General features: G+C 38.0%; 1 protein-coding gene across 2 annotated transcripts; it reads right to left on the reverse strand.

The window, feature by feature from the left end:
* Positions 1-5,639: 5,639 nt before the first annotated feature.
* On the reverse strand, positions 5,640-10,995 carry LOC109192692 (far upstream element-binding protein 2-like). 2 transcript variants are annotated; one of them, XM_019343386.1, is made up of 7 exons: positions 10,553-10,995; positions 10,125-10,405; positions 9,866-9,958; positions 9,708-9,779; positions 9,495-9,611; positions 6,111-6,911; positions 5,640-6,044 (listed from the first exon to the last, which is right to left on the reverse strand). In XM_019343386.1, the coding sequence occupies exons 1-7, from the start codon at positions 10,872-10,874 to the stop codon at positions 5,793-5,795; spliced, it is 1,938 nt and encodes a 645-aa protein (XP_019198931.1). In that variant the 5' UTR covers positions 10,875-10,995; the 3' UTR covers positions 5,640-5,792. The 2 variants fall into 2 exon arrangements, with proteins under 2 accessions (XP_019198931.1, XP_019198929.1); XM_019343384.1 differs by having other exon boundaries at positions 5,640-6,911; positions 10,553-10,994.
* Between the last annotated feature and the right edge of the window lie 639 nt (positions 10,996-11,634).

The following is an 11,634-nucleotide window of genomic DNA, read 5'->3' on the forward strand; positions in this document are numbered from 1 at the left end:
AATATGCAACTTCCATCTATGTCATTAGGAACACACTGTATGAAGTCAATCCAAGCTTGATTGCTCAAAATATTATCCAAAACAATTAGATACCTCCTACCAAGTAAACATTTGCGCACCTGCATTTCTAGTTCATCTGGAGTGCTTCCCTTTTTAATTAAATTTGGCTTTGCTGGCGTAATTGACTTAAGAAGGTCGCACAACATTCGGATTTTATTGTAGTCTTGAGGTATGGTACTCCAACCACGTACATGGAAATGTGATGCAACTAATGGGTCTTCATAGACATTTCTAGCTAACATAGTCATTCCAATACCCACCATTCCAACAATTGAGATTACCTTTTTTGGTGGTTGACCATAGGAAGAGAGTAGTTGCTTCATTATCACTCCAATATCATGGTAACGAACAACCATTCTGTCCTCAAGCTTTAGAAAGCGCTGCGAGGATCCATCAGACTCAACATTGGCAGACTCAGAAGCATGTTTTAACCAACTATTTGATGTTTGAGTTTCATTTGCCTCATCAACGTCATTGCTTTTACTATTGATAATCTTCAACAACTCTCCTGCACTTTCAGCTGCTTCTTGCATGGTCTAATGGAGTTCCTCAGAAAATTTTTCTTGATACTCTGTGTCTCTGGCTAGAAGAAAATTGTTTAGTTGGATTTTGATGCCATCCCTAGCTCTGAGTGCAAAGTTTTTTATTTTAGTTTCCAAATCTTTCACTGCACCACCATCCCTGGACTCCTTTTGCAAAAAGGCTTGCAAAGAAGAAATATTTACAAGGATAGATTTCTTTACTGCTTCATCATCAAGAAACTCCTGCTTAATTTTTCCCATGAGACTACTTAAAGCAACACAAGCCATATCTATCTCATCATCACACTCGTTTTCGATGTTGATAATCATTAACAAATCTTCTGCATTTTTGGCTGCTTCTTGCAAGGTTTGATTGAGTTGGGAAGCTTGTTCTCGATATTCTATGTCATATTTGGCCTGAATTAAAAATTTTATTTGTGTTTCAATGTCATCTTCAACCTTGAGTACAAAGTCCAAATCATTGATCGTTGCACCACCACTAGACTCCTTCTGCAGTATGGCTTGCAAAGAAGAAAGCTTTTCAAAGAAAGATATCATTATTGCTTTATCATCAAGAAGCACTATTGGGGTGGGATGCAAAAAGTCCAAATGAAATTTTTTCATGAAAATATTTAAAGCATTACTAGCCATCTGTCTCGCACTTCCATAGTCCTCTTTTTCTTTGGTGATAATCTTCAACAACTCGGTTGTGTTTTTTGTTGCTTCTTGCCAGGCTTGATATTGTCCCGTGGAAGCTGCTTCTTGAGACTCTTTTTCTTTGGTGAAATTACACCGTGAGTCTTGAATTCAATTACACCTTTAATGTTCTACTTGTTTTAGAAGAGATATTGCATTATCAATTAATTAGGTTATTTAATGAACATAAATAACAAAATATAAAAGCATAAAAATAAAACAAGTACCCAGAGATTGATCACGCAGTTCGGAGCTCCTTCTCTTACGTCTGCGGGGTAACCCACGTCTGCCCAATCCACTATAGATGTTCACCAAAAGGAGTATTACAAGAGGTAAATACAAATGGCCTCCAGCCTTTACCACTACCACTCTTTCTAACACCTATCCAGGACTGACACACGAATGCCCGAACAATCTTCACCAGATGCTTCAGCAGTACCACGTACTGGTCATGTAGTACAGATTAAATATTCGTAAGAATTAAATTATAAAACACATTAAAATGGAAAGCTTTGTAAATCAGATGTGTGCTCTTGAATATTAATCTCAAAGTTGGCAACTTTCCTCTTTGGTGTAGCTTCCTTTTTATAGCCAATATTCAAACCTCATTCTGATCCTTAATATTAGCTCCATTTTATTCGAATAAATCTCAGCCACATGCTTTTGTTTGAAAGTTTCCTTTTGTGCGTTGTTGCTGACTTTCTTCTCATTTACCAATGCATACCATCCACACATTTAGATATCACATGGTCCAAAATAGAATTAATTCTAATAACTCTAATTAATTCTAATAACAACATTAATTAATTCTAATAACAAAACTACTAAATAAAATAGCCAATAAGGTTTAACGTGTAGAATAATTTTACACTCTTGAAAGAAGTTGCTTAGTTGTATTTGGATGTCATATTCAGCTTTGAGTGCGAAGTTCGTTTCTGATTTTGGTTTTCAAATCTTGGGTTGTAGCACCACCACTAGATTCCTCCCGCAGAAAGGCTTGCAAAGTAGAAAGGTTTTCCAAGAAATTACATTTGATTCCCGCTTCCTCGTGAAGAGAATTCATTATCACCTCAATAGCTGCCCTGAGAGAAGTTAACTCAATACAAGCCATCTCCCTCTCTCTCTCTCTCTCATCCTCTTTTTCTTTGTTGATAATCTTCAACAACTCTGCTGCAATTTCGACTGCTTCTCTCAAAGTTCGATGGAGTTCCTGGGAAGCTTCTCCTTCATGCTCGGTGTATTTGGCTAAAAGAAAGTTGCTTAGTTGTATTTCGATGTCATCTTCAGCTTTGAGTGCAAAGTTTCTGATTTTGGTTTCCAATTTCTTGATTGCGGCACCACCATTGGATTTCCCCTGCAATAAGCAGGCTTGCAGAGAAGAAAGCTTTTCTAAGAAAGATACCATTGCTGCTCCATCATCGAGAGACACGGTTGGGATGGGGTGGAGAAAGTAATACTCAAATTTTGTAATGAGAATAGTTAAAGCAACACTAGCCTTCTCTCTCTCACTTACACAGGACTCTATTTCTCTGGTTATAATCTTCAGCAACTCCGCTGCAATTTATGTTGATCCTCGCAAGGTTTGAAGGAGCTCCTCAGAAGCTTTTTATAGATGCTCTCCGTCTTCCACCATAAGAAAGTTCCACAGTTGCATTTCGATGTCATCTTCAGCTTTGAGTGCAAAGTCTCTGGTTTGGATTTGCAAATCTTTGACTGCACCACTAGATCCCTCCTGGAGAATCGCTTGCAATGAAGCAAGGTTTGATCGATGCTCGATCGTGGAGAGACGCCCTCGGGGTGGGTTGCAGAAACTGAAGCTCAATGGTTGCGATCAGAGAAGTTAAAGCAGCACAAGCTATCTCTCTCTTGGCAATCTACCTCACTCTTTCTCTCTTTCCTTCCTCGTGAGATCAAGAATACTGTTATGTAATACTGCAGTTTCAAGTTTTGCTTTTGCACATAAAATGTTCGATAAATTGTGGCAGAGTCAGATTTAGCCTCGAACATAGCGTGATTCCACGTGGGGCTATCAGCTTTGTTGGTGAAATGTGCTCACAGCTCAGCTATGCGTGAAGTTTTTGTTTTTTTTTTTTTATAAGAGAGGGAGAGAGAGACAACGCTATGCGTGAAAGTAATTTATTTATTTATTTTGAACAAACAGAAAAAACTTCCTTAATTCATCTCAGAAAGCAACACACTACAGAAAAGGAAGTAGGGTACTCAGCCCACTCCATAGTCCATACAATCAACCATACAAAGGGACTACCTAATCAACATATAGACAGTCTAATTTGGGAATCATTTTGCAAAGGAGGTAAACACATTATAAAAAATGATTAATTATATTTTTCAATTTTCAATAGTACTCAAAAAAAATATTTTTTCATTTTCACATCTGAATTTGGGAATCATTTTGCAAAGGAGGTAAACACATTATAAAAAATGATTAATTATATTTTTCAATTTTCAATAGTAATCAAAAAAAATATTTTTTCATTTTCACATCTGAAAGAATAAGATCAAAAGAAATGTGGTTAATTATATTTTCATCCAAGCTAAGAGAAGCCTAATGATACAATCATAAATGATACAGTACTTCAACCAAGACTCTAACTGCACCACAAAAGCTAGCTCATGAGTGGAAGTTTAGCCCCAACTTAAGTACCACTTCACGATCTCTTGTGGAGCCGATATGGATCGTATCACCTGTCACTAGTGCTCTAATTGTTCCAAACATTGTCATTCCTAGCGTACCATATATACCAACATATCATCATCAGCACACTGATATGCTCCTTGTTCATGGTTTTGAAGTTTTGGTATATTTAAATATCTAATTAGTTTATTAGCATACCATTATCCAAATATCTCAAATAAAATTATTTTTTAATTTAGATAAAAATGTCAAATAAGTCATTGAACTTTTACACTTTTTGTAATTGAACCATCAAACAAAAAAATATGCAATTAGACCATTAAAAATTTAAAAATAGTGCAAATAGCATTTTTTACAGGTTATTTTTAAGTTTTCATTAAATATGATGACATAATGTCAAATTATACAATTTCAATTATTATTTTTAAAAAATTAAAAGAAAAAAAAATTTTAAAATTTCAGAAGAAGGTGGAGGCAGCCTTCGTCTGTTGTGGATGAAGGGGGTGGCAGCAACGGCTGCCTCCACCTTCGTCCAATCTGGACGAAGGGGTGGTTGCTCCCTCCTTCATCTAGATCGAACGGAGGGAGCAGCCTTTGCTGCCTCCCCTTCATCCACTGTAGAGGAAAACGGAGGCAGTCAGGGTGGTCTCCACCTTCTGAAATTTATAAAATAAAAAAATAATAAAAAAACACTTTTTTATTTTAATTTTTAAAAATAATAACTAAATTAATTTGTATATATAATTTGACATTATGACATAATATTTAATGGAAATTTGAAAGTAACCTATAAAAATGCTATTTGCACAAATTTTAAATTTTTAATAGTCCAATTGCACAAAGTGTAAAAATTTAGTGACTTACTTATCACTTTTTCCTTTAATTTATATCATATAAAAATAATTAATTATTATATAAATATAATATATGTAATATAATATAATTCAGGGATCTGGGTCAAGGACGAAGAACGGGGTTCAGGATCGGGTTTGGGTGTGGGGGATGGCGACTCTCCTCATCCCCTCGACGATTTTTCCCCATCAGGTTTACATTGAATTGCCAAGCTGACAAGTCCTTGGAGTGATTTTTCCCCATCAGGTTCACGTTGAATTGCCAAGTTGATAAGTCCTTCAACACTACACTCTCTCCATTATTAGGAGATTGATAGGAAGACTTGTAATACTTCATCATGCTCTTCTCCAACAATGGTACTTTGTAAAAGGACATGTCGAAGTCAGAGTATCATCACCTTCAAGAATGCAACCTTGGCAACCACCTCCTTCTCTATGGAGAAGGTAACAATTGCCTTCTCCACTTGTCAAAGAGAAGGCGGCCAATCACCTTCTATTGGAGAAGGCTTCAATCACCCTTCTCCAGTAGAGAAGGTGCCCTCGTCAATGAAGGTGATAATGCAATTGCATTTTTCTTTTAAGGAAGACAACCACGACCATCACTTTTTTTTTTTGTAAATGAAGGCAGTCAATGGTAGCATGGGGTAGTCAACAACAATCTACATGTCACATCATCAAAATTTTACCGATAACATGTTGTTTACCAATAAATAAGACTTATTTGACTGATTTTAATGAAATGCATAATTGTCACTTGCAAAAATTCGAGAACCTAATTGCTCTTTCATATAATGTTTTTGGATCTATTTGACCCTTTTTCCCTTACAAGAATAAACATAGATTGAGAACCACAAATTATGAAACATAGAGTCATACTGCAATTAGAGTTAAGATAAGAAAACAGATATCACAACAAATTAATTCTACATTCAAAGGATCAAGAAACTAAAATGCAGAACATAACCAAAGTACATGCAAAATTCATAACCACCATTTAAGTCAAAGATATCAACTCTGTGGAGAGGTTTTTGCCGACCCAGTGGGCTGGGAGGACTGAGAAGTTGGTGCTGTATCATAGCTCGCAGGTGCACCACCACCACCACTTCCATCAGTGGAGTATGCTGAAGCCTGGGAATAACCACTACCACCATATCCACTATTGTATGGCACTCCTGATTGAGTCATCTGTGGTGCCCCATACGATGGAGGGCCATAACCCGGTTGACTTGCCGGGGCACCATATCCAGTAGAGGGAGCACGCTGAGAACCAGAATCAGGCTGAGAATAACCAGATAGAGTAGGTGAAGGCTGAGAGTGTGGATATACCTGAGGGGGCTGTGCATAACCTCCCTGGGCACTAGGTGACTGTTGGGGCTGACCGTAAGCTGGTTGACTAGTTGGAGGCTTTTGAGATGGGGGTTGTCCATAGTTGTTGCCATAGGCAGGTGGCTGTGTCCCATATCCACCTTGAGAAGTTGGGATGCCATACCCAGGCTGGGAAGCATGGTACCCAGGTTGGCTGCCCGCTGACTGATTTGGAGGTGCTTGACTTGTATCACTCTGTGCCCCATTAGATGGTGTGTGGCCATCTGCTGCTGGGTTGGAGGTATTACTGTACCCAGTTGTAGAATTATAACCTTGTTGCTGATCATATCCAGGAACAGGATTTGGATAGCCAGATTGAGGGGCAGGTGCATGATATCCACTATAACCATCTTGGGAATAACTTTGTCCTTGACTGTAACCAGAGGATGGTTGTTGATTGTAGCCATAGGCACCACTACTATCAGTAGGAGCACCAGAGCCTCCAGGAGTTGGTTGCTGCTGCTGTGGTGGCACCTGGCTGTAGTAATCATAACCACCTCCAGGAGCTGTCTGTTGATTCGGATTTGATTGATCCCAGCCAGTGCCATATCCAGCAGATGTTGGTGGTTGAGGGGGGTAACCAGGGTATGGTGGTTGAGGCATGCTATATTGGGGTGATGGACCAGGGTATGTTCCAGGCTGCATATATCCATAACCAGGTTGCTGCATTTGTCCACCAGGAGGGGCCCAGCTAGTTGGTGGTCGTGCCTGATATCCTTGCTGAGGATATGCACCAGTCATAGATGGATTTCTAACACGATTCTGCACAAAGTTGTTATCTAAAATGAACCACGAATAACTAATCCATACCACATTGGGTAGACAATGAAGTAAAATATGATTGGTATACACAAAATAAAATACAACAAAATAACCAGCAAGATATAAATGCAACAATCAAAACAATTAATCTAAAATAAGCCACTGTTATTCTAGTTTCTAGATATGCAAATTAGTAAATTACAGTCTAAGGCAAAAAGATTAGACACCAACATACCGTACTCATTGATTGGGACACAAACTTCTGCAGAGGCCCCATCCTCACCCTAATTGAAATGACAAGTGCAACAACATATGGCAAAAAAAAAAAAGCTAAACAATTTCCAAAATGTTTGGCAATGCACTTATAAAATTGGGATAATTGTATTTTTACTGAAACCCATTCTCGCATGGCAATATAGAAAAAATACTAAGTGATTAATAACAACTAAGTAGAGCATTCAACGCGAATAATTCTCCACATCCTAAATTTTTACCAAAATTTCACAAATGCAAATTCAATTAGTACAGAGTATTAATTAATTTTAATATTAATAACTAACATTAATTATTAATATAGTTTTTATTAATTATTAATTTAATATAAGTTATTTATATCAATATATTACTATTAAAGTATTCAAATAGTCTTTAGTGTTTTTTCTTTTTCTTTTTCCACTTATCAACTAGCCATTTAAATTGAAAGTGGAATTTTACTTCTTTTTTTTTAATTCCATAGACTCTCTCAACATTTATATTGACAACAGCAAATCAAACAGATATAATTATTTATTGATATGATACTGACTACTGACTACTGACTCCCTCAAAATGCTGATCTTGGGAGTTGGGATATCTATAGAAATAAAAGGAGCAAAAAGTAATCATACATAACACAAATCAAATACACACAGATACACCCAGTTAAGTACTAAACAAGAATATTTTAAAAACACAGAAGATAACCTTGTACCAAAACATTCAATAAAGTTGGCAGCCCTAATATCTAATAGTTCCATTTATCTGATATCATAATCATACAAGAGACTGCAATCCTTTCCAACTCTCCACATTTATAAAGAGTGATGAACTTAATAAATGGATTCTATTTACGCAGCATACACAAAAATATAATTCATAAATTACTTACAGTCTCGTTACTTATGCCAACCATAAATTTAGCATCACCATAGCTTGCAAATTTTAAAGATACTTTGTACCTTGAAGTCGGATAAGAAATGAATGGGGCATTTTCATACTGGGCAGGCATTTTTTCTCCATTATGTGAAGATAATTATCTACTATAGTTTGAAAACATACCCGAACAGTCCTGAGGAAGACCCAACATTAAATGGTTCCATGTTTGATGTCACCGACTTTCCATTAACAAACTAACTCTAGAATTGGCCCAAATGACAACAAAAAATCAGATACGAAACTAACCAAAAAAAAAAAAAAAAAAAAAAAAAAATGATATGACAACCCCAAACACTATTTACTAGAAAAATCATCTAAAAATTGTTGAGAAACTTGAGTAAAATACATCCACTACATTAGGGAAACTTATAAACTGCCTTCATACCTCAGTGAAATTGGCTTGACAAGACCTGCCTCACATGAAATCAGATATCCAAGTCCAATAAAATATCCAACAATTTAAAATAGGAACTGACATATCTTAACACCTCAAAAGGCATTATGAACTTGGATGTTAAAATTGACTTAAAACCTTTATAAATTTAACTCATGTGTATGCAGTTTCAACCAATACCCGAGAAAAACAACAGGAGAAAAGTCTGCACAAATATCACTTTACTAGCATTCCATTTATAATGCACTCTTATCAAGAATGAATAGCAATGGATCATGGTGTACTAGCAGTAGAATATCATTGGTTAACAAGGTCCTAGTTTGCAACTAAGGGCACTGCATAAGGCCACATTACCTCTCCATCCAGGGACATTCAACATGAACTATAGAATCTCAATCAGCCTGGCTGTACATCCAAAGAGGAATGGCAAAATATACATATGCATACACCCTGTATTTGCATGTATAGATATTGGTTTGGTATAGGAGACAATTATTCATCAACATAAGTCACAGGTAATGATACCAGAATTCTATGGCAGTTAGTCTACTTATATAATATTATTAGGCTAGAAGGATTCCAGTAAAGATATCCATCCAATCACCAAATTAAGAATGCCGAAATATTTAGACCTTCACCCCAATAAATAAGGAATGAAAACTACTGGACCTCATGCTCTGCCAGGATCTACAAATGATAAGACTGCACTGGAGTCAAGGTTATGCCACTGATGTCAAAATGTAGACTCTAAATACCAATACAGATATTCAGAAAATAAAGCTAAATAAAATCACACTATTGACCTGAGAAGGAATGCTTCTTAAAGTCCAGCAGTGAGTATTTAACTCTTAGCATATTTGGGCAGGATATTCTCTTTACAGGCACCGAAGGATAGTAAAAAAAAAGGAGCACACAAACTAAACAGAATACCTAAATTGCATTTCAAGCACAGGTTCACAAGAATAAATCCACATCATTATGCACAACCAATATACCTCACTGATAGCTTCATTGATAAGCTGTTTTGCATGCTCAATCTGATCACTTGATCCATCAATCTGTACAGTCCTCTCAGTTGAAGTGTCACCAGGTGGCAAGTGCAAAGGTATCACCTGTAAAAGTCATAAGAATTCAAACAATTATTGACACTGCATAATTGGCAATGAATGTTGGTGCTCACAAGCAAATAAAAGAGAGATTAAGTGTACCTGAATACGTGCTCCTGATCTTGCTTGCATGTTTTTTATGCTTTCTCCACCTTTGCCAATAACAAGGCCAACCTATACACACACCAGTTGATAATAGAACAAGGATAGAACATAGAAGTATTTCACCATATAGCAAACAAATCTTACTGGCAGTATACCTTGTTGTTTGGGACTTTCATAACAAATTGTTCAGCTCCAGATTGCTGTCCTGTTAACCTTCGTGATGCTATGCCAGAACCACCTGAATCAGCCTATCTCAATTACAGTGTATTAGTAATGGGCAAACCACTATACGCACATAAACCATAACTTATCTTAAACGCAACGCCCTGACCAAAGGATAGGCCTGATGGTTTAATAGAAGAAACCATAATATGAATAGAAATGGTATAAATAATTTATAAATTGAAATTCTACCTCAGAAAGAACATCTTGAATCAACTGCTCAGCCTTGGCTATCTGCTCTGGAGTGCCCATTAGTTCAACCCCTCTAGTCTGAGAACTAAGGTCAGCATCCATGTCTCTGGTAACTTGTATCTTTGCTCCAGATTGGAGTTGAAGATACCTAATGGTTTCCCCACCCTTCCCTATGATTACACCAACCCTGGAATTTGGAACCTCTATCTTCTTGCTTGGACCAGGATAACCGAATGATCCAGTTACTGAAGGAAGTAAAGTAGACCCAACTGGCTTCTGAGCTGCAGTAAATAAAATGCCAAAAATCTTTCACAGGGAATACGCCGGAAGTGCATAAACGCATAACATAAGGGATGATAATATGCACAAGATTAATATATGCGTAAAGAAGACAGGCCACGGTATAAGGATGAAGCTGAAACGCTTACGTTCTCTAGTTTCAAATGCACCAGCACCAGCACCACCACCGTTGTCAACCCTGGGCTTTTTTGGATCCGAGTTGTTGATTAGCCGAGCAGCGATCTCCTGAGCCCTCTGCTTCGCCAGCTGGAAGTCGTCCATCGGAGGCGCGACATTATTGTACGAAGGAGGAGGAGCGCCCGCGGCGGCGGAACCGTCGGGTGGAGACAGTGAAGAGATTGGGGCAGAGAATCCGGTGGGCCTGCGTGACACCGGGGAAGGGGAGGTTGGCTCCTCGTACTTCCTCTTGTTCGACCCCGCTTCCGATGCGTACTGTGCCTCTTCAGCCATTTTTGATTGATTTTTGGTGTGAGAAGGTACAGAAAAATGCTGGTGCAGGGCTGTGGAAAACCCTATATTGGGGCCTTGGGGGATAACCCGATCGATATGCGTAATGATTGGCCAATGGGGCTGGTTTTTGTTTTCGGTTTAGGGTGCATTTACAAATCTGGAAAATGATTTCTCCATATTTCATTTCCGTGTTTAGATGTGTTTAGAAAATTAAGTAATGGAAATCATTTTTCATTGATTTTGGAAAATAAGTTCATTTTAGAGGAAAATGACTTCCCCTTTTTGTGGGAAGTCATTTTTCAACTTTTACACCAATGTTATACCACCACTACTACCACCACCAACACCATACCACCACCACCTTACTACCACCATCACCACCACCACTAGTACAAGATCACACTACCACCGCCACCGCCACCACCACCGCAATCACCGCCACTACACCACTACCACCCTGAACAACATACCACCACCACCTCACTACCACCATCACCACCACTACCAATACAAGACCACACTATCACCGCCGTTGCCGGGACCACCACCATACCACCGCACTCACTGCCACCATCACACCACCGCCACTACCACCATCAACAACATACCACCACCACCTCACTATCACCATCACCACCACCACCAGTACAAGACCACACTACCACCACCACCACCATATCACCGCTACCACCGCCATTACACCACCACTTGTTATTATTATTATTATTATTATTATTATTATTATATAACAAATAACACC

This window comes from Ipomoea nil, unplaced genomic scaffold, assembly GCF_001879475.1.
Source record: "Ipomoea nil cultivar Tokyo-kokei standard unplaced genomic scaffold, Asagao_1.1 scaffold1830, whole genome shotgun sequence".
NCBI lineage: Eukaryota > Viridiplantae > Streptophyta > Magnoliopsida > Solanales > Convolvulaceae > Ipomoea > Ipomoea nil.